At 34.3% G+C, this 23,715-nt stretch overlaps 3 protein-coding genes across 5 annotated transcripts; 1 reads left to right on the top strand and 2 right to left on the bottom strand.

Annotated features, from left to right (window-relative positions):
- The first annotated feature begins 440 nt into the window (after positions 1-440).
- LOC111404103 (growth-regulating factor 7-like) lies at positions 441-3,082 on the top strand. Its single transcript, XM_023032843.1, has 3 exons — positions 441-485; positions 2,637-2,742; positions 2,838-3,082. Exons 1-3 carry the CDS (start codon positions 441-443, stop codon positions 3,080-3,082), a joined length of 396 nt encoding a protein of 131 aa, XP_022888611.1.
- Positions 3,083-4,988: 1,906 nt separating this feature from the next.
- On the bottom strand, positions 4,989-8,388 carry LOC111404093 (glutamate synthase [NADH], amyloplastic-like). The gene is made up of 7 exons (XM_023032831.1): positions 8,320-8,388; positions 7,592-7,807; positions 7,229-7,497; positions 6,824-7,129; positions 6,467-6,734; positions 5,542-5,799; positions 4,989-5,264 (listed from the first exon to the last, which is right to left on the bottom strand). The coding sequence occupies exons 1-7, from the start codon at positions 8,386-8,388 to the stop codon at positions 4,989-4,991; spliced, it is 1,662 nt and encodes a 553-aa protein (XP_022888599.1).
- Positions 7,591-16,473, bottom strand: LOC111393588 (glutamate synthase 1 [NADH], chloroplastic-like). 3 transcript variants are annotated; one of them, XM_023019196.1, is made up of 17 exons: positions 15,696-16,468; positions 15,460-15,579; positions 14,980-15,093; positions 14,737-14,889; positions 14,513-14,613; positions 14,313-14,409; positions 13,715-13,824; positions 12,879-12,982; positions 12,493-12,672; positions 12,067-12,410; positions 11,921-11,991; positions 11,357-11,826; positions 10,386-11,255; positions 9,866-10,020; positions 9,402-9,563; positions 8,320-9,233; positions 7,591-7,807 (listed from the first exon to the last, which is right to left on the bottom strand). In XM_023019196.1, the coding sequence occupies exons 1-16, from the start codon at positions 16,101-16,103 to the stop codon at positions 8,388-8,390; spliced, it is 4,305 nt and encodes a 1,434-aa protein (XP_022874964.1). In that variant the 5' UTR covers positions 16,104-16,468; the 3' UTR covers positions 7,591-7,807; positions 8,320-8,387. The 3 variants fall into 3 exon arrangements, with proteins under 3 accessions (XP_022874964.1, XP_022874972.1, XP_022874979.1); XM_023019204.1 differs by lacking the exon at positions 7,591-7,807 and having other exon boundaries at positions 8,668-9,233; positions 9,402-9,577; positions 15,696-16,473; XM_023019211.1 differs by lacking the exons at positions 7,591-7,807; positions 8,320-9,233 and adding an exon at positions 9,641-9,711 and having other exon boundaries at positions 15,696-16,473.
- Between the last annotated feature and the right edge of the window lie 7,242 nt (positions 16,474-23,715).

Raw genomic sequence — 23,715 nt, 5'->3', positions numbered from 1 at the left:
ATGGAATGAACATATGAATCTTGAGAATTAAATTGCAAAAATTTAGCGACTTCGTAATATCGTCCATCCAAATTCGAAATGCATTGTACTATTTTCTAATGGCATAATTTCATATTTTCGTTGTTGTAGTATCTTTATTAATTGTTCTATGTTTTTTATATTTATTAATGAATTTAATCTTTTCCGTAATTTAACGTAATTATTTATTTAGTAATTTATGTATTTAAGAAATAATTAAATAAATAATATTTCAAATAAGTAGATTATAAAGTATAAAAAAAGGGAAGAAAATGGTTAAACAATGTTCATTTGGTGTAATTTTTGGTGTAATGGTTTGAGATAAATTTTAGTTTGATGCAAGATTTGGTGCAAAATTTGGTGCAGGGTTGGAGATGATCTTAACCGGGGATCTTAAACTATCACAAGAGCCATAAGTGAAAATGAATGCAGAGTTGCTACACGCCATGGAAGACTTGGTGTTTAAAGTCAGCCGACCAAGGAAGTGGGTCCAAGGGAAAATATAATGCAAGCGATAAAATTTAATTTGATATAGAATGCATGGGATTGCACAACTAATATAGTGGTGACTCCACCATCTTTATTGAGTCGGTTCAACATGGAGGCCATCTGGACTAGGGGCGGACCCACTAAGGGACAAGTGCGGTCGGCCTCCTCCACTGAATTTTCAAAAACTTTCGATTGGACCTTTTTAAATTTAAATTTCCAAAATTTTTTAATTTCTTTTACAATTTACTTTAGCACATTTTTTGTCTCGCCCTTACTGAATTATAATTCTGGGTCCGTCCCAGATCCGGACAACTTCATTGTATAAATTTACAATGAATAATATATTATGCTACTCAGACTTTTGGACCACATAGAGATGAAACAAATATGAATATCCTACTAAAATGATGGGAGAATAGTTTTTCATTCTGTATCGAGCATTAACTTTGAGTCAAACATGATGAGCAAATTACCCTCTTAAGTTTGTGTTTTTTATTTATTTCTAACAAAATATTAGCACATTGTGTAATTTTAACTAAAATGAGAAATGGATTTGACTCATAAACACCCTTGTGTTTTGGCATCAGGCTAGGCTGGACCTTGAGCTCTAAGTTCATTGAAATCGTTTAATGTGGAAATTATGGCCATTACTCATTAAATTTAAAAAATAGCATTGATTTGAGCGTCCAGAAAGAAAAGGTCACATCATAATTGAAGTAAAGTTGCATGAATCCCACGATATATTTACTTAGAAAACGGCAACATTCATTCATTCAGTCGAAAATTAGATCTAATCCATAATGCTAATGTGAAATCTTTACCGTTTAACACCAAAATCCAAGTCAAAATTTGATAATATTGAAAAAATATTTAAAGTACAAAAATTTTAGGTGTAATTGCAAGAACTTTTCATTTTATTTATATATGTTTTAATAGAACAGAGTAGCAAATAAGAACTTAATTACAAAATAATGAAATGAAAAATAAGTTCCACCTGTCCAAATACATATGTGCTCTGAGAGAGAGCTCACACTCCTAGTCCTACTACACATACAAGTTCAAACCAAACATGAATTGGATATAGAAAAAAATAAAAATAAATACAACAAAGCATTATATAGCTGAGTAATTATATTCATCTTCTTGAGTGAGGAGGCCTAGAAAGAATTTATCAACAACTCAGATATGCCAAACAAAATCGTGACAATGGTTGGCTTAAATTGACTAGGAAGGCCTCCGAGCTGAACCCAAAGTTTGCAAGAATGTAAGAATCCATTTGGTTTGTATTTCAGTTTTCAGTTTTGAATTCATTTTCAATTTTCTGTTTGGAGGGTTTTTTTAAAATTGTTAAAAATGTGTTTGATTTGTCATTTTAGAAAACTATTTCTCAAAATAAAAATTAGAAAAGATGTTTGATTTGAAATTTTGAAAAAATATTTTATGACATTTAATTTCATTATATTTGATTAATCAGTAAAAATAGAACTATTTTATTTTAATTTATTATCAAGTAATATATACAATTTAAAGTTGATAAATCTTACAATATTTTTTCTCCCTACAAAAGTTAAACAAAAATAAATAATAAATTGAGTTCAAGATATAGAAAATAAAAATAAAAATTAATAACGTGAACTGATCATATTTTTATTTGTGTTCATTTAAATATTTTTTTTGAATTTTAAATTTTTATTTTTTATTTATTAAAAAAATAATTTTTAAATTTATTTAAATAAATTTTTATTTAAACACTTGTTTTCCCCGCGTTTCAGAATTTTCACTAAAAAAACTCAAAACGTCAAAAATGCATTTTAAGTTTTATGTTATAATTTTAAGCTTGTTTTCGGAAATGTATTTTTCGAAATATCACATCAAAAACTTTTCAGTGTTTTGCAAAATTGAAAATTGAAAACGACAAACCAAACGCACCTTAAGTTTTTCAAAGTATCATAGGTAACAATGTCAACAACTAAAATTTACATGAAAGAACAAACAGAATGTCCCATGTCATGTGCAGAACGTCCCATTGTCCCACATGTGACTCGCTTCTTAATCCCTGAGATATAACAAAACGAGGAAAGTATTGGGACGATAATTCAAGACATTTCCTGCCCTTATTAATTAAACAGCTTATTAGCACAAAAAGACAAGCCATGATCTATAACTACATGATGGCCTCTATGCCTATGCCTCCTGATCTTCCCTTTCATGCACCATCAAACCTTTCAATTTCCTGTAAATCGGCTCTTCTTTTTCTTCGATGATTTTTTTTTTTACACTTCTGGTACCCGATTAGATGTGGATTTTAAATAGTTGTTTCTTTGTATTAGTGTTTGAGTGCAGTGACTGGTCATCTCGAAAGGTGCAAGCGATGGATGGCAAGAAATGGAGGTGCTCAAGAGATGTGCCCCATCACAAATACTATGAGCGCCACTTGCAGAAAAGTCGTTCTTGTTCAAGAAAACCTGTGGAAATCAAGAACAACGCCACCAACAATAATGAGAAGAAAAGCCCCCTTTTGTTTAATCCGAAAATTGATCTAAGTATTTCTACATCCTCCAGTAAGAAAATATGAGATGTTAGTTTTTAGTATTTCTACATCCATTTAGAATCTGTGAATCTATTTTCAGGGTCGTTTTATAGTGGGGATGAGGAAGTAGAAGATTATTTTTCTATTTTTTTTATTTTTTATCTAATTTATTTGAGTTTCGAGCAAAATCATCATTAGAACCATCACACTTGTGGACCATCGATGAACTAATTGGTTATTTGTACTTTTTTGAAAAAATTGAGAGTATGATTACAATTTATTCTTTATTTTTCTTTCGTTTCTTTTTGTTTTATTTAAATAATAGGGCATGCTTATCATTTTATAATTTTTAGTTGAAAAATTGGATAAAAATTGATGAAAGGACTTTTTTCATAATAAAATGTGAAAATAGGGGTGAAAATGCAAAAATTGAAATTTAGGGATGTTTTTATACTAAAGGTCAAACATAGGGACATTTTGTGACTATTAGATGCACACAAACAAAAATGCCACAATGTATCCATTATTAAGTCGCAAATTTTGCATTGCAGTGTGATATATAATGTAGCAAATAATGCAACCTTTTAATCGTAATGTACCATATGATAATTCACTCTTATCAAATTCCCTAAATCAATGTTACTTATTGTGTAATCCAAAACAGAAAATAATGAGACTCTTCAAACAATTGGCTCAAGATTCACAACTTCATTGCAACCTTTCTATGCAAATAATTTTGTATGGGAAACAAATCCAGATTTTGAAATGTAACACATTAAGACGAAAACATCGAGTTTTGTTTAACCTATTGGTAGACGTGACATTTCAATGTCCTCTTAATCCATTAGAGAAAAATAATAGAACCTCCTAACAATTGGTTCACAAGTAACGCACACAGTAAGAGATGTAACAAACCAATTTATCAAGTGAGACATCCGTATTGTAGTAATCTTTGAAATCGAAGCAATCAACTTAACATTTCATTAAAAAAAAAAAAAAAAAGGAAAACCGCCAACTTTTTCTTCCAGGAGCCAAGCCAACGGATACAATTTGATAAGTTCGGCAGATTAAGATCACGGATTTTGCTGGTTTATTGGATAAAATGGAGTAATCAATTGATTTTTGATTGTTTACCTTTTTTTTTGTGGAGTCGATACCTAAAATGAAGTCTTCATGGATTCCTGTTATTATTAAAAAATAAAAATAAAAAATAAAAAAAATATTTAGAATGCAGTATTTTTTGAAGAAAAAAAGTTTAAATAGTAGTTTGGAAATTCTTTATTTTATTAGCTTTTATGTGTAAATTTCCCATATTTTAATTAGATTGCCATGGAATACATTTTTAAATATAATTTGTATTATCTAAAATTTATTTGTTTAAAAGTTAAAATATGGCACATTAATATATGAAATATAATAAAGAAATAAGAAATACCATAATTTCTTGTATTATCTTAAATTATTTTTTTCCTTTTTAAATTTCATTTTCATAATGTGTGGGGGGGGGGGGGGGGGGGGTGTTTAAAGTTTTGTCACGTTCCATTTATAAAATCTGCAAATGTTTCAATACGAAGTTTAATCCTTTTTCTATTAACAATTTAAAGATTTTAGATGAGATGGTCGATAGCTCGGCGATTCCAGCAAAAATAGTAACCAAAAGGAGGTGTAAATTCAACTAGAATTCCCCATATATTCATTTCCATCAAAACATCGAACAAACAAAAACTGTACATTATTAGTTTAACATGACAAAGATGCCAAAATTTAAGCACCCAACACTTGCAACTCTATAAACACCAGAATACAACTATCAGAATCTCAAGGCCTAAATTCCGGCTTGAACATTCTGTTATGTTTGGCTTCTACCCCTTCATTATCCAACAAAGGATAAGTCTATGACCCCGTCTTCCCTTGCTTCAGACAACATGGTATGAAGTGAAACTTAAGCGGTCTACGTCATAACTGCTTGTCTGTTGCTATCTTGTGTCTTTGTCGATTCTTCAGGTCTCTCTGTGCTAATCAGGACGTCATTCTCATCTTTCATTAGGTAATTGTCAACTTGTGCAGCTGCTTGTCGGCCTTCGGAAATTGCCCACACGACTAGAGATTGACCACGGCGGCAATCTCCAGCAGCAAAAATCCCTTCCACATTGGTTGAGAAGCGTCCATATTCTGCTTTGAGGTTGGACCTATTGTCCCTCTCCAAGCCCAGTTTTTCAGGTAGAGTCTGCAAAAACCGAGGAAGATAATATAAGCCACGTGAGAATTTCACAACATTCAGTCAAAGCATGTTTAAATGAATTATTTTCAACTCCTTTAAACCTCACTTATTTACGGGTAAGTAAACTTTTTAAGCTTAGCCAAAAATGCTGCAAAACTTGGGCCTAGCAAACCAACCCACAAAGAAAAGGAAAAGAGAAGCAAAAAGAAGACGGAGAGGATATAAAATTAATGACATTGTCAATGTACAGGAGCAAATCCAAGCTAAAGTTCAGAATACTAACTGATTCAGGCCCGAGGAATCCCATGGCTAGTAAGACTAAATCAGCTTCAATGATCTCCTCACTGCCTTCAACTTCTTTAAATGAAAACTTCCCAATTGCATCCTTCTCCCAATGGACACGCACAATCTCCAGTCCTTTCACCACTCCATGCTCATCTCCAACAAACCGCTTTGTCATAACCTCATAAGACCTAGGATCCTTGCCAAACTTCGATGCAGCTTCTTGATGCCCATAATCTACACGGAATATGCGGGGCCACTGCCAACATTCAACAGATGAAAATTAATTAATGATGTCAAGAAAGAGAGGGGAAGTGCAGACAAATTTCATATTTTAATTTTCTTTATCTTGGTAGAATTATATTAAACTTCCAAAATTCAGAATCTGCATTTTAAATAATAGGCATCAAATACAAGTCTACTTGTATACTTACATAAATAAATACACCATGACCAAATAGGTGATGACACAAGACAACCACAAAAGAAAAGAATACCATTTTTAGCTAAGACATACAGAATTTGGAATAAACAAGTCTACAAAAGTTATATTTGAGCATGTTTGGCAAAGCGTAAAAATAAGACTTACATTTTAAAGTACGATTCTTTCCAAACAAGCTTGGATAACTTATTATTCTCTTAGTTATAAGTAAAAAGTTACTTATTTTGACAGTAGTTTACTTGCTTATTTCCAATTTCCACCAACAAAACATTATTTGTTCTAGAACAAACTTATTTACTTAGCCTATGTTTGCCTCGTGATTATAAAACACTCAAGCCACTATTTATCTACACATTTCAACGGAACAAGTACTACCCACTCATCCACCGTCATTTATGAACACTTCGCAAACATTCTTTTAATTAACCATAGATAAAGTTAACCATAGAGATACTGACTGGTTAAAAATACAGTCAGGTCCAACCTGAGGCCAAGGGTTTCCAGCTGCTCGAGTTCGTGGTGGCTCAGGGAGAAGCTCTAGATTTACGATGCTGCTGCAACCATGTCTGATAGATGTTCCAATACAATCTGTACCGGTGTCACCCCCACCAATTACCACTACCTTCTTGCCCTTGGCAGAGATGTAATTACCATCCTTAAGATTGCTATCGAGCAAGCTTTTCGTATTAGCATGAAGAAACTCCATTGCAAAATGGACTCCAGACAGTTCTCGTCCAGGAACAGGGAGGTCCCTGCCAAATTATTCCAGAATATCTAGTAAGATTACTGACAAAATTGTAAAGTTATGCAATAAGAATAGCCTGAAAATAATATTGCTCACCTTGGCTTCGTGGCTCCTACAGCCAAAACAATAGCATCATGATCCTTACGAAGCTGATTAAGCGAGTATGCAGGATCCTTCCCAACATTAGCATTTACCACAAAGTTTACACCTTCCTTTTCCATGAGGTTAACCCGTCTTTGGACAATATCGACTTTATCGGCCTTCATGTTAGGCACCCCGTACATCATAAGACCACCAATTCTGTCGGACCGCTCAAACACGGTCACAGTATGACCCATTTTATTTAACTGGTCAGCAGCAGCTAAGCCAGCAGGCCCACTTCCAATAATGGCAACTTTTTTCCTGTAATAGGGAACATAATTAGGATCTCATGCTACAAATCCAAGATATACACATGCCCAAGCAACAAAGTGAAGTACAACATATTTATGGAAAACATACTCAGTTCTCTTCAGGGGAGGTCGTGGCTCCATCCATCCCTCCTCAAAAGCTTTGTCTATTATAGCACACTCCATGCTTTTGATAGAGACGGGATTCTCGATAATACCAAGGACACAAGCCCCTTCACAAGGTGCAGGGCATACCCGGCCCGTGAACTCAGGAAAGTTATTAGTCTCCATGAGCCTATCCAATGCTTCATGCCATCTATTTTGGTACACCAATTCATTGAATTCAGGAATTTTATTTCCAAGAGGGCATCCAGAATGCTCCTGCAATTTTATATGACACATGTATCCTAAGCAACAAAATTCAATATTACATATCAATCATGCTAGTAAGAAATCTTGCTATAATCTATCTTACCTGATGACAAAAAGGAGTGCCACAGTCCATACAACGAGCAGATTGTGTCTTCAGAAGTGGGCCAGGTCTTAATTCTTCCATAACTTCTTTCCAGTCATTCATCCGAATACTAGGTTCTCTGTACGAAATGCTCTCTCGCTCATAGGCAACAAAACCTCGGTGCTTCACAGCATCTGGAACCCTAGTAGGTCTCTTCGATTGTTTGTCCTCCTCAGCCTGTTGATTTTTCAAAAAGTCAAGAACGAACCCAAAAAAATACGGAAAAAAAAAGTCTAGTACAGACCACACATGACGTTATACTGCCATTACATTAACTACCATCTATATACAAGACGTCATACTGCTATTCCAGTACAGATATTACCTAACATCAGAAGTACCCAGAAATATTCTATATATGTGCTTCAAATAAATGAGCATACATAACGTGTTGATAGATTAATAGGTATATAACAGTAGAACAGGTTAGGACGGGCAGACGAAAATTAAGAAGGTCTTCTGAGGTTGCTAAGCATATCCAGCAATGAACATATCGGAGCTAAAAAAAGGATTCTTGTAGCAGAATCCAAGCTTATTGGAAACAAGGCTTAGTCTGTTTTTGTAGTATTCTTTGGTTTCAATCATTAGTTATTGCACCAAGGATGATGCCATTTCATCAAAAAATTCTCTAACTAGCGCAAAGTGCAAACAATATAGCTGCATGATGAACAATGACCGAAGATAATTACCTGACAGTCTTTTTCATTCAAGGATGTAGCTGCCAGCTTCTTAAGCTCTTCAAAAGCATCTTTCTCCATCAACTCTTCCTCTTCCTGCACCTCAGCTTCTTTGGCAGCATGTTCAGCAGCTGCTTTTGCAGATTCTTTTTCTTGTGTGCTTGCAAGAATTTGTGTGACTCAATATACACAGGGAAACTTTTCTCTAAAGCAGGTTTGGACAAAGCTATTAGTTTGTTGTCCAAGGCCATGTCCAAACCATGATCCTGTTTCTGCACACAATACTGTGCAGCTTCTGGACGAATATCAGCAGCTGGTCGAAGTAACAAGGACAGGTCAATATTCTTTAGCTTCTCATTGTTCTTGGCCAAATCTTTATCCAATTCAAGCATGTCTGAACGGCCAACCATTTCATTAATCGTTTGAAACCCTAGTTGAGACATTATATCCCTCAGCTCTTCCGCCAGCATGAAGAAAAAATTTATGACGTGTTCAGGTTCACCTGCAAACTTTTCTCTGAGAACTGGATCCTGGGTGGCAATCCCAACTGGACAAGTGTTTTTGTGGCACTTCCGCATCATGATGCAGCCAAGCGTGATAAGGGGAGCGGTACTAAAACCAAACTCCTCTGCACCAAGAAGTGCAGCTATGGCCACATCTCTCCCGGTTTTTAGTTGACCATCAGTCTGAAGAACAGTTCGACCCCGCAGGTCATTAGCAACTAGGGTTTGATGGGTCTCTGCAAGACCAAGTTCCCATGGAACCCCGGCACTCTTGATACCAGTCCATCTTGAGGCTCCTGTACCACCATCATGACCAGAGATTAGAACATGATCAGCGTGACCCTTGACAACACCACTAGCAATAACTCCAACACCAGCTTCAGAAACCAACTTCACACTTATACGTGCCCCAGGATTGGCATTCTGCACAAGTAAATCAACAAAAAATATATCAAAAAGGAAGAGATAATGAGGAAGTCATACATCATGTTTCAAAAAATGATGGATACACATCTGCTCCAATGTACAAGCACCCACAAGGGGAGTTTAAAATATCAAAGATGATCATATAAATGGAGTAGAAATAATTACCTTGAGGTCATGAATCAATTGAGCAAGATCTTCAATTGAATAAATATCATGATGGGGAGGAGGACTAATTAGACCCACACCGGCAGTTGAATTTCTAGTGACAGCAATGTCCCCAATGACCTTGTGGCCAGGAAGTTCACCACCTTCTCCCGGCTTTGCTCCCTGCAACAGACAATCTAAAGTTAGCAATAAGATCATCCTTCAAAGAGAGAAAAATCTCCAGTTAACATTCATCTCACCGAAGGCCAAATGCAGGTTTCAATTATAGATACAAAGACACCCGAAAGGTGCTTTGCAGACACAGCAGATTCTGTACATGAACATGGATATATAAATAAAAGAAACCTATGTTTCAACAGGAATACGCACTAGTAGGAAAATATGAAAAAGAACATAGATCAATATAGGCAGGATCAACAATCTTCAAAGTAAACATGAGACATGAGACCCATAAAAAGGCATACCTGAGCCATTTTTATCTGTAACTCGTCAGCATTTGTAAGGTAATAACTAGAAACTCCAAATCTTCCACTTGCTACCTGCTTAATTGCACTCCTTTTTGGATTCCTTGAACCATCAGGAAGAGGCTCCATACGAGATGGTTGTTCACCACCCTCACCTGCGAAAGAGAAATAGTAAGGTACATTAGTAAGCCGGTTAGGAACATCGAATTTCTCAGAAAATTAACTTACAAAAATAAAAATTCTGGATGCAGAGAAAAATTATGAAAAAATTTCAAGAAAATAGTAAGCACAAACCAAACGTAAATCAAGATGACTTTCCACTAAAACAATCAAGGAAAGCTAATGGGTTCATATAATTAAAATATATATACCCAAGCAGAATCTATGGCTATCGAGGATGGTGCAAAAAGGACTTCAACCCAATTATTGTATTCGTGCTTTTTCCACAAATAATACTTCCACTGACCACACCCCTGGGGGTGGAGAAAAGGAAACCTTAATTCAGTAGTATGCTACATGCCTGTATTTGACTTTCCCCCTAGCTTGTTCATGGCAATTGCTAAAGTTGTGTGTGCTTCCAATGATATAGATCCATAGCTCATGGCTCCAGTACAAAATCGTTTTACAATCTCACTGGCTGGTTCAACTTCTTCCAGAGGAACCTTCGAGTCGGTGTCCTTAAATTTAAGAAGTCCCCTTAAATTGCAAGACTTATTCAATTCTTGTATGCGTTTAGAATACTCTTTGTAGGCAGCCACACTGTTGGTTCGGGCAGCATCTTGCAGTTTTGCCATGGCAAGGGGATCGTTAAGATGAATCTCACCACCCTTCCTCCAATGATAATCTCCGGGATTAGGAAGTGCTACAGCCTCAGCACTTCCAGGAGGTAATGTGCGTGTTGGAAAAGCAAGATCATGCAACTCGCGTGCATCATGTGCAAGTGCCCGAAAAGTGGCACCTTCAACTCTACTTGGAGTTCCATTGAAGCATCTTTCCATTACCTCCGAGGAGAGGCCTACAGCCTCAAAAATCTGAGCACCCTTGTATGAGGCCAAAGTTGATATCCCCATTTTCGCAAGGACCTTCATCATACCATAGTTGCTTGCTTTGAAGTATTTCTTGACCAGTTCATCCTCTGAGTGGAACTCACCATTTGCTTTAGGAGGAATTTTTCCATCGACTTGCAGTCTCCAAATGGCTTCTATAGCCAAATAAGGGCAGATAGCATCTGCACCAAACCCCACGAGCGTACAAAAATGGTGCACTTCACGGGGCTCAGCAGATTCAACGATCAATGCAACCCGTGTTCGCTCAAGCTTCTTAACTAGATGATGATGTACAGCACCAACAGCCAATAGGGAACTCACCGCGACACGCTTAGACGAGAAGGCTACAAACATCAAAAGGGCATATAAATTAACTTCATATACAAGGAGAAAGAACAAACTAAGCATTCTTGATATAACATTTCAAAAATCTGGGAAGGAGTACCTCTGTCAGAGAGCACGAGCGTTGTATAACCCTCCTTAATAGCGTTGTGAGCTTCTGAACATATCTTATCTAAGGTCTCCTCCAGACCATTCCTGTCATGATGCTTCGAGTAAGTGATATCAATAACTTTGCTTCGCCAGCCTCTGTAGTTCATCTTCTTAATTGCTTCCATCTCATCAATGGATAAAAGAGGACCTTTGAGTGACAGGCGATGACACTGCTCTTCTGTGGTTTCTGTGAGATCGCCTTCTGGACCAACCATGCATTCCATAGAAGTAACAATCTTTTCACGTATTGGATCGATTGGAGGATTAGTTACTTGAGCGAACATCTGTTTGAAATACTCAAATGTGAGCTTCTCCCTGTTAGACATCACAGCCAATGGAGCATCGTTTCCCATTGAACCAAGGGCCTCAATGCCATCCTTTGCCATAGGTAGTAACAGCATCTCCAAGGCTTCAACGGTGTAACTGCATGGGAAGGACAAGAAGTATATTTATTTTTCCAAACAGAAGTCCAACAGCCTCTCAAATTTAAGAGCTGACAAGGTTCAGAGCATCTTACCCAAAAGCCTTCAAAGGTGCCAATAAACCATGGATACCCATGTTTTCCATGTTGTCATTGTCAAGAGATGCCTAAAATTGCCGCAGATTAATTATTAGCAAAGGGGGCAAAAGAATCAGTGGTGAAGAATAAGATTATAAACTTACCGGTGAAACTCCTTGTATGGGTGGAGGAACCCTGACAGATTCCTGAACGGATTCAACTATGTCTTTCAATTCCAGCTTTTGCCTTTCAAGCCATTTTCCATAAGGCCTTGCAAGTGAATATTGCTGCTTCAAGGCCTCATCATCTACAACAACATGCTTCTCAAAATCTACAAGGAGCATCATGCCAGGATTAAGTCTTCCTTTCTTGCTGACATCTTCGGGTGGAATATCAACGACTCCAACTTCACTTGCCATGATAACTCGACCACTATGCGTTACATAAAATCGACCTGGACGCAATCCATTTCGATCCAAGGTTGCTCCAAGATAGCGTCCATCAGTAACTGCAAAGTATTCTTTAAAGCATCAAATAACTGTGCAATCATCTGACGCAATTTTAAAATAAATACCAATGAAAACTCATACATGATACGAGAGCAGGGCCGTCCCATGGTTCCATGAGGGCTGAGAAGTACTCGTACAAGGCCTTACGATGAGGGTCCATGTTCTTATCATTTTGCCAGGCTTCAGGAATCATCATCATTATAGCCTCAGGAAGACTCCTGCCAGCTCTAACCAAAAGCTCAAGAACCCCGTCAAATGCTCCTGATGTATGAAGAAAGCAAAATTCAGCTATTCGCAGAAATATCAGACACTTCAGGCAAATTGTGAATATTTGAGCATCAGCATTTGTAGCATTGTGATCTACTTCTTTTTACTAAAATGAATTGATACCACTAGATACGAATCATGAAGGCGAGCATGTCAAATCCATACACATGCGATCATATGAAGAAATGGGTATATGTAACCTGAATCTGATGAGCTGGCATCTACAATTGGTAGAAGCTTCTTCATCTCTGTCTTTGACAAGCCTAGCTCCTTGCACTTTAACAGTCCTTCACGAGCCTTCATCCTAGTTTGAATAATAACAGCAAGTGCGACGGTCAGTTCTATCCACATTAGCTTTAAAAAAATGACACAAAAGTCACTGGATTGGCATCCAACAGTCTCCCTTGTACTGGGCATATAAACTCAGGTAGCATATAAGAAGCTAAATAATACAACAGTATCCCAGACAAATTTTTACTAGCATGAAAATTCAAATTTAAGTAATCAAAGACTAGGAAATCAGTTAGTCTAACAACAGAAATCAAGGTTGACTCGTTCAGGTTCCAACTGAAAATATATTGAAGCAACAAGAACAGTGATTCTAACTATCCATTGTTTACCAATAATTAACTGGGCCATCCAATTAAGCCCTAGTCGGTTTAGTGAAAAATCAGAATTTTAGAAGATTTTGATAAAAATTAAGCCCCCGTTTGATTCCCATTCTTATAAGAATGAGAATGAAAAATATAGCCGTTACTGGACCCACACAAGAGAGAGGAAGTCAAATATGTAATTTGATGTGATGAATAACGGTCATATTTTTCATTTTTTGGGATAAAGAATGGGAAACAAAAGGGTCCTAATGAAATGTCCGTTTGAAAAAATGATAGTGGGTCCAATGAATTTTATGGCTAAAAAGTAAAAATGAGTTTTAAAAAAGGGAGCCAAATAGAGGCTAAAATTTCTGCACAGCCTATTAAGAAAACAATTGTAACAGTAACAAATATAGAGAGAGATAACGCATCAAGATACTTACCAGTTTACATTTCCCCGTAGTGTGTTTATTTCTCCATTGTGTCCCAGGACACGCATGGGCTGAGCGCGATCCCAGCTGGGAAATGTGTTTGTTGAAAACCTAGAGTGTATCTTGAAAAAAAAAAAAAAAAAAATCAAGGAGAGAGATAACTCAGTCCCAATTCCACCCATGTAAAGAAGATTTGGAATCTACACATAATGACAATTGTATTCAGGGCACATCTAAAACTAAATGCAGCAGGGTTAGTACTACCATATTGTGAACCTTAGACTACCTTGACCGAACACAATTTCATTTCCATCATTAAGACGGTTTTTGATCCTCACAAAAAGATCATAGAGCAAGGCACCAAGTTTCTGCATGCATTATTTACTTCGTAATGAGGTTCCTTACCAATTCACCAAAGAATCCAATGCGGCATCAAAGTCAAATAAGATCAAGGGTGTGGAAGAACTTAAGAGATCATTCATACTTCAATGCCTCAGAAGTCATTCCTCAACCTTGCATTGCTTCAGTTAACCAGTTGATCCAATGCTGTTCGTTATTGAATGTGGAGTCAGCACAGAAATAAAACAGAGAATGGAGAAAATATATTTACCAGGGCCATGTAGCTCGTAAACCTTTCATTTCCAAGATCAGCGTAGTAGTATTCCTTCAACTGATTGGGCTTCAACTGACCTTTGTAGACAATAGTTCTGCATAAAACAGACAGATATCATCAAAAAATAAAATTCAAAAAAGTCATAGCAAACAAAAATATTCACATTGAAAAGGAACAGATCTCTCCAAGAAATGAACCTTGAGGAAAGAGAACATATATAGAAATCTCTCACACCACCATGTTGGAGGTTTAATGCAGCTCGGATAGCCACCATCGAAACCCTCCTTAATATGTACATCTGCAAGGAAGCAGAAAAAAGAAGAGCAAGTTACAAATTTTGAATGTGTAAGATCTAACGGTCTTTAACTTATTTTAACTGGATTAATTATCAATTATATCACTATCAGCTCTTGGAATCTACCTGTTGCTCAAAATCTGCCTTCGACCTGGGAGTAGGTGTAAGAAACACTTGCTCAATTACTGGCTCTGTCTGCAAAGCAGACTTGCCCAACCCTGAGTTATCTGTGGGGACAGGCCGCCAGCCAAGGACAGTGTGCCCAAGCGATTCCGCAACCTGCAAAGTAATTTATGCCAAAAAAATCAGATATCATAATTTATGAGACAAAATCTTTTTCAGCTAAAGAAGTTTTGATCTTGGTACTACCTTTGTGAATACAATTTTGCTTTGTTCCCTCCGACTTTCAGAAGTGGGCAAGAAAAACATGCCCACTGCATATTCACCAGGTCGGGGAAGCTCAAATCCTGCTTCCTTAGCAGACTGATACATCATGAACAAGAAACAATTATCATCAACAAACAAGTATCAACTCCGATCAATAAAACGCACTGAAAATCCGTTCTTCAGGTTTTTTTTTTTAAAGTACACTTTTTTTCTAGTTTTATTAGAGGTATAGAAGTCAACAACTCCTTTGACAATACACGAACCCCCATAGAAAAGCCAAACAATTAAATCTACTGTAAATACCAAACAACATTGAAATCAAAGAGAAACATTGATCTCATTCAAATCCAATTCCCCAACATAAGTAACATGAAAAAGAATCAACCAGTACCATAAACGGAAAAGTAGGCAGTTATGTATTAGGAAATTAAGAAAGAACACACTAAATCGAATAAGGCGAACCTCCTTGTAGAAATCATGAGGAAGAGCCACGAGAATTCCAGCTCCATCCCCAGTATTTGTCTCACACCCACATGCACCTCTATGTGACATCCGTACCAACATCTCTATTGCATCAGTAACCTACATACCGGTTAACAATTAAATCTCTATAAAAGAATTCCACAATTGGACGCACTGCAATATTTATGTGTGCCACTATGCATATATGCATATGTATATGGACAAATAACAGGTACCGTTTTACGGCTGCTTTCACCGGAGAGTTCAGCGACGAACCCGACCCCACACGAGTCCTTGTCCAAGGAAGGATCATACAGCCCCAGCGGCTTCTCGGGCACCTGAGACAAGGCATTCTTGATCACCAGCTTCGGCGCCAGGCCAGGCCCGTCCGTGCGCCAAAGATGCAAACTTTCCGTGCGCAACCCCGCAGCACCACCCCGAACCACCGTCCCTGAAATGAACCTGTTATCCAAACCACCGACGTTCCTCTTCACCAACCCCCTCGAAACCCTATCTCTTCTGTTCATCCCCACCCTGCTCAGCGCCGCCACTGTATTCAACTGGCGACTCCCGCATGGCTTTACCACCAAACCACTTCCGGCGCTACTCCTCACCTGAATCCCGGATCCCGACGCCACCGACATTCTTTACAATCACAATTTTTTTTCAATTAGTTTTCAATTATTATTCGCCGATTTTTATTGGATATGATTAATTAAGACACCCAGATATCTTATAACACAAAAACACCAGATCTGCCAAATTTTATACCGTTTTAACTTTATATAACAACCGATTCTCAAGAGATGAAGCCCAACAAGGACCTATTGTTCAAATTTATCAAAACCCAACCCAAAATGAAGATCTATGAGTTAATCTCTCACCATGCACGGCGGAAGATTTGGGTTAAAAGAGAAAAAATCAGAATAAATAACTAAAAAAAAAACGGGAAATTGTAGAGATTTGGGGGAATCCAAATCCAAAACGCCGATGCAGAGCAATGCAAACTGCAAACTACTACACTATAACTGGGTTTTCAGCCTCGCTGTGTTGGATTTATAGAAAGAAACCGACTGTGTTTGACCAAAATGTGGGACCCAGAAAGAGTTTTTCCTATTAAGCATTTCCTATATACTTATCATCGGATGAATCGACATTTATTTTTACCTGCACGTTATCTATGAGAGTTTAATCAACTCTAATCTACTAACATTTTATCTCCATAAAATTCAATTATATGAAATAAAATAATTTTAATATATTTTGTCATGAGCATGACTTATTATAATAATAATAATGCACTTTAACGAGATTTTTACAAATTTAGTCTATATTTATACAGATTCTTTAAAAATATTTTTTTCTCACACACGTTCTTTCATTAAACTCTACACCTGATCTAAGTAGTCTACACTTTGACATAAAGAAGAAAAATTAACCCTTTATGCATTATTTCGATCATTATTGTTTTATACCACATAGCGAAGATTATATTATTCTTAGTGTTTAGTTATTTTGGGGCTTTTCTAATTTCTATAAGGGTGTTGTAGCTATTTTTTATGAAGTATCGTATTGACAATTGTTGTTCAGTTCTATTTATTAAACATTAAGTTATTGTTTATGCTCGATCATTACACCCTTGACAAATAAAAAGTTTGAAATTTCCTATATATTTTTATATATATTCATCAGAAATTTCATTATTAAGAGCCTGTTTGATAGTCATTTTTTTCAAAATGTACTTTTTGTATTCTTTTTAACCACATATTATTTACTAAAATAATATTACACGTAAATGATAAATATTTACTATTCTAAAATATATTTTTATATAAAAATATCTATCAAACACCTCTTGATAATAAATATTTTTTAATAATATGTATAAAATAGTTCCTTTATGAGTGGTTAATTTTTCGGGTTTCTCAAAATTTTAGCATTGAAATGACAGTTGGACATGTTGTTTTATATTGCCACGTGGAGTGGTAGCAATGCGGCACGCGACAGCGCTCATTGTGGGGCTGGGTACAGCGGGATGCTGATGTAAATTAAACAAAAATGGGAGTGGGGACAAAAAATGAGCCGCCTCTAGGCTCGGTTCCAAGCCTCCACTGCTTGTGCTTGGTAAAATTTTTGGAATATATATGGTTTGACTTTGAGCCTTTTGTTGTTAATTGTAGATGAAAATAAACAGGAAAAAAGGAAAAATAAATTTGGGTTTTTACTTAGCCCTTGTTTGAGCCCCATTTTTTAGGAAAAATAAATTTTTGAATAGTATACTGATGAGAAATGCGTGATTAAAAAATAAAGAAAAATTTTAAATTTACGTATAATATTATTTTATTAAACAATGTGTGATTGAAATGATGTCAAAATACTGCAGAATAATGCATTTTTTTCTAAATAATGGGGAGCCAAAAATGCATTTTGTAATAGTGTTATGATGAAAAATATGAGGTTAAAAAATAAATAATAAATTTGAATTTACGTATAATATTATTTTATTAAAAAATATGTAGTTGAAATTGAAGAAAAAGAAAATCATATTTAAAAAAATAGGAATCAATCCCGTATTTTATTTTAAAAAAAAAAGGTTAAACCCTAACTTTAAGGGTCCCCCACCACCCCTGCCCTGGAGCATCGTGAGGGAGGTAAATCGCAGGTTATGCCTCCAAGGATATAGGGTGGAAGGCTGCTTGTACACTTGCACTTACCCAAGAGCGAAATCCATATTTCAGAATTCGAACCCTTGACGCAGCAGTTTCAAGCAAAGCTGGATTTCCCCGTATTTTATTTCCTATATAGACAATGGAGCGGGATAAAAATAACTTCCTACTTTTCTGGTTCCAGTTCGTTCGCGTTTCTTTAACAAGCCTGATTAATTTTATCTCCAACAAATAACAATGTTGTTTTGTTTTGAAAGGTTAAGTTTGATTTGCGATAATTATCATTTTACTTCAATTGAATAATTAGACTTTAATTGATTTTCACTTATTTCAATTGTACTTCAAATTTTTTCAATCAAATAATTATGTTTTAATTTGATTTTACTTAGCCTCTCTTTGATGGCCATCATTTTGGGGAAAAAAATGATATTTTGAAAAGTAATTTTTTTGACTTAAAAAGTATGAAAAAAGTAAAGGTGCAAACAACAAGGAGCTCTTGCTTCGACTATCCATTAATATAAAAATAATTAATATCTCATATTGACTTTCTTGTTGACATTATAGAGATTTTTACATAATTCGATGTTTTACAAACAATGTTAATATCTTGTTGTCAATCTGTCAAATCGAATCGAAACAGCTATTTCAAAAATCGTTGGTTTGGGAAGAAAAAAAATTAGATTTCAATTGTTAAATATTGCTTGAACTTAACCTAACATATCCATAATTTAAATTAGAAAACTATTTTGTTTTTCCCCAAAATGCTATTTATTACTTCAAAATATACCTCGTCAAATGAGTCCTTCTCTATAAAATTTTTAGGAAAATTATGATTCATGCTAATATCTTTCTTATCATTTTAAGAATTAATGAATTTATAATCTTAAATTTTTTGTTAAACCCCGTATTTATATATTGATTTTAAGCTTGCATTGAGATGAATATATTATTGTTGTAATGTTTATGTCTAAAATGTAACAATTTATAATCTTAAAGTGTTATATTGAGATTTCAAATCAATATATCTCTTTTTTTACTCGTTTGATATATATTGTTTTTATGTCGTTAAAATCGTAGTTTGAAATCAAATAAAATCGCAAAAAATGGTTTAACTTGAAAATAGCTAAAAAATAGTCCACAGCGAACTCTGTTCATTACTACTTAAAAACTTCATAATGGGACAACTGGATTTGGTTTAAATACAATTTTGGTAGAATGAAATCATCAAAAAACGTTATCACACTTAAATTTAACTTAATTTGATATATATCTACTAAAAAATAAACAATGATTCATTTGACAAACTTATATACACAAATGCTAAAATGATAAATCTCCTTCCAAAGTCACATAAAATGATCTCACACGAAGGATGTTTCTCTGTATAAATCGAACATCTCTTTTAAAGTCCACATAAAACAATCTCACACAAAGCATGTTTCTCTCTATTCATCAAACATCTCTCTTATCCTAAATTATGGTGTACACCAATAGAAGAAAATACAAAGAAAGACAACTTTGAAAAGAATAAAAGACTATTTATAATTTTATTGAATGATGATCATGGATCATGAGCACCTACCACATATTGATTATTATTTTTAACGAACACAAGATTAACAGTTATCCACTACTTTTGTAGCTAGCATTTGTCTAAAGAAAAGATAACAACTGTCAAATAACAAACTAACAACTTTGTATCTCTATGGACATTTGTTACTTGTTGATTTTATTAATGCACCTGAATTTGAATTTGATTTGAATAAATTTTAAAAAATAAAATAAAAACATATTTGAAAAAAATAAAATAAAAAATTATTTAAAAATTACTTCAAATAATAAAATTAAATGAAATAAAAATAAAATAAAATTGAAACTTATTTTAAAAAAAATGTTACTTAGAAAAATAAAATGAAAAGTTACTTAAAAAATTTCCTTAAAAAAAGATAAAATGAAAACTTATTTTTTCAAAATCAAATTGATTGACCATATAACACTAAAGCTCAATTTGGTACCAATTAAGATTTTAATTGGGTCAAAGTCAATTATTCATTTTAATCACATATTTTATGGGCTCCACTTCATTTTACCTCCACATTTTATTAATTTTTATCAAAATCTACTAAAAAACTAATTTTATTCGCTACCAAACAAAGTTTAAGTATAAAATTAGGTGATCATTGATTAATTTAACCCAATTTTTAATGGATTTTAATAAAATTGGATGTAATATGTAGTTGAAAAGTTATGAACTCAGAAAAAAATATGTGATTGAAATTAATTATTTTAAAATTAATTTAATCACCATCAAATAGAGACCAAGAGTATAAGATGAATAGATGAAGTTGTCGCCGTGGACGGATAAATTTTGCATTTTCAAAACCTTGTAGTCACCACGTAATACGGTAATTGAGTTAAACACGTAATGAGCAGCTCGTGTGACGAAATAGCCTATACATATCCATTATTATAAAGAGAGAGAGAGAGAGACGCGGCCAACATTAACCGCCGGCAGTTTTATGCGGCCAACAGCAACAGGCTACTAAAAATTTCTGGTTCTTGCATCTCATTACAAAATGAAATTGCCAAGAAATTAAAAATAAGTTAAATCTTACTCATTAAAGTTGACATTTTTTGCCACGATTTCTTGCATTTGTTTGAAGATTCAAAATGAGGAATAGTTTTAACTATTACAAGGGATAATTTTGGTCTACTATTCGTCTTTTAACTTGTTATAATGAAATTATATAACTATTGCAAGGTATAAATTCTTTATTTCTTAAAGATGTGTTTAATTACATAGCTCCTATTTCCCTTGTTTATTTTTAATGAACGATACTTCCACTTGTTCATCAACATTCTCAACTTTATCTTTTTTAGTTATAGAATCACCACGTGTATAGCGGTGGCAATGGACCGGGCCGGCTTGGCCATTAGACACACGAGCTCGGCTCATGATGAGGCTCGTTGCTTTAGAGACAAGCTCTTCGATTTTCAATTTTTTTTTTAAATTTAAAATAGATAAAAACAAAATGCAATTATACAAACCTTCCTCCTTTATCCGGTTTTGGGATCGAATACTTAAATTTTAAGTAAGTAGAGTTAAAAATTGTATACGAACGACTTGTAGGTTGTAACGTGTATACTTTTTTAAAGAAAATTAAAAATAGTATTATAAAATAACAAAATATGATTAAAATTGCAATAAATATCACTTATGACTTATTTAACGACATAATTTCGACCAATTAAAATTTATCTTGTAGTGGAAAATGAACGTCCTATCAATCTTTCACGCATATTAATAATACTTCCAAAATACTTGTTCTCAATTTATGTGGGCTGTGACATACGATAAATTGGAAGCTGAAAAATGTATTAGATAGATAAGTTTCCAATTTCTCGTATGCCGCATAGATTCAGAGTAAGGAAATCGCAATTGTATGAAGCGGAAGAAGTAAAAAACCAATAATTTGAAGACGAAAATGGTTAAGCCTTGTGGGGATATTTATAGGCAAATGTTTTGGGGGGAGGGGGGATTTTGTGGCAAAATTTGGCCATTGTAGCACACGATCACAAGCCCGAGCTCGAGCTCATGGGCTCAAAGACGAGCGGCTCGCCTGTTTGGTGAGCCGGCCCGGCTTGTGATTTGACAAGCCCAGTTTTGATGGGTCGAGTTTAGCCCATTTGACATCCCTATACATGCAGAACTTATTATTTATAGAGTTATCTTGTATCCTAATGTTTTTCTGAATTTCTTTGATAAAAATACGTGTTAGTGAAACTATGTAAACAACTCATTGAACTTACTGTTGGGAATTTACTTAAACATGCATAGCGGAATTAAATAAATTTCAATTTCCATTCAGGATTCAACTTTATATTTAGATAAGAACTGTGATAAGAATTATACATTTTCTTGATTTTGCATCTGAATTTGAATTTGATTTGAATAAATTTTAAAAAATAAAATAAAAACATATTTGAAAAAATAAAATAAAAATTTATTTAAAAAATTACTTCAAATAATAAAATTAAATGAAATAAAAATTTATAATAAAAATAAAATAAAATTGAAACTTATTTAAAAAAAATGTTACTTAGAAAAATAAAATGAAAAGTTATTTAAAAAAACATTCCTTAAAAAAGATAAAATGAAAACTTATTTTTTCAAACAATAAAAAGGTTTTTAAAACAAAAAAGGTTACTTAGAAATAAAATAAAAAAACTTAGTTTAACAAAAACCATTTTTAAAAGAAAAATATTTTTATTTTTCTAATTTATTTTATATATACAATGCAAAGTTATTATTTTATCCCTTTTAAAATTAGTGAGAAGGGTGAAAGAAGTAGAGCGGCCATAGGAAAAGTTATATGAAATTGGATGGTCATGGTGAAGTAAAATACAATTGAGTGGTCATAGTTACACTAAATATAAAGTTGGATGACCATAGTAAAACAAAATCAAATTGATTGATCATGTAACACTAAAGCTCAATTTGGTACCAATTAAGATTTTAATTGGGTCAAAGTCAATTATTCATTTTAAACAGATATTTTATGGGCCCCACTACATTTTACCCTCACATTTTATTAATTTTTATCAAAATCTACTAAAAATATAATTTTATTTTCTACCGAACAAAATATAAGTATAAAATTAAATGGTCATTGATGAGTTTAACACAATCTTTAATAGATTTTAATAAAAGTTGATGAAATACGTAGTTTAAAAGTTATGAACGTGGAAAATAGTATGTGATTGAAATTAATTATTTCAAAATAAATTTAATCACCATTAAATAGAGAACAAGAGTATAAGACGAATAGATGAAGTTGTCGCTGTGGGTGGAATTTTGCAATTTCAAAACCTTATAGTCACCACGTAATACGGTAATTGAGTTGACCACGTAATGAGCAGCACGCGTGACGAAATAGCCTGTACATATCCATTATTGTATATAATGGATATATACATATCCATTATTATAGAGAGAGAGAGAGAGATACGCGGCCAACATTAACCGCCAGCAGTTTTTTGCGGCCAACAGCAACAGGCTACTAAAAATTTCTGGTTCGTGCATCTCATTACAAAATGAAATTGCGAAGAAATTAAAAATAAGTTAAATCTCAGTCATTAAGGTTGACATTTTTTGACATGATTTCTTGCATTTGTTTGAAGATTCAAAATGAGGAATAGTTTTAACTATTACAAGGGATAATTTTGGTGTACTATTCGTCTTTTAACTTGTTATAACTATTATAAGGTAGAAATTCTTTATTTTTTAAAATGTGTTTAATTACATAGCTCGTCTTTCCCTTGTTCATTAAACGATACTTTCACTCGTTGATCAACGGTCTGAATTTTATCTTTTTTAGTTATAGAATCACCACGTGCATAGCGGCGGCAATGGGCCGGGCCGGCTTGGCCATTAAACACACGAGCTTGGCTCATGATGAGACTTGTTGCTTGAGGGACGAGCTCTTCAATTTTCAATTTTTAAAAAAAAAATAAAATAAATAAAAACAAAATGCAATTATACAAACATTTCTCCTTTATTCAGCTTGGAATCAGCTACTTAAATTTTAGG

Source organism: Olea europaea, chromosome 1, assembly GCF_002742605.1.
Source record: "Olea europaea var. sylvestris chromosome 1, O_europaea_v1, whole genome shotgun sequence".
Taxonomy (NCBI): domain Eukaryota; kingdom Viridiplantae; phylum Streptophyta; class Magnoliopsida; order Lamiales; family Oleaceae; genus Olea; species Olea europaea.
Note: the sequence above shows the minus strand (reverse complement) of the source record. Positions and strands in the feature narration are given on the sequence as shown.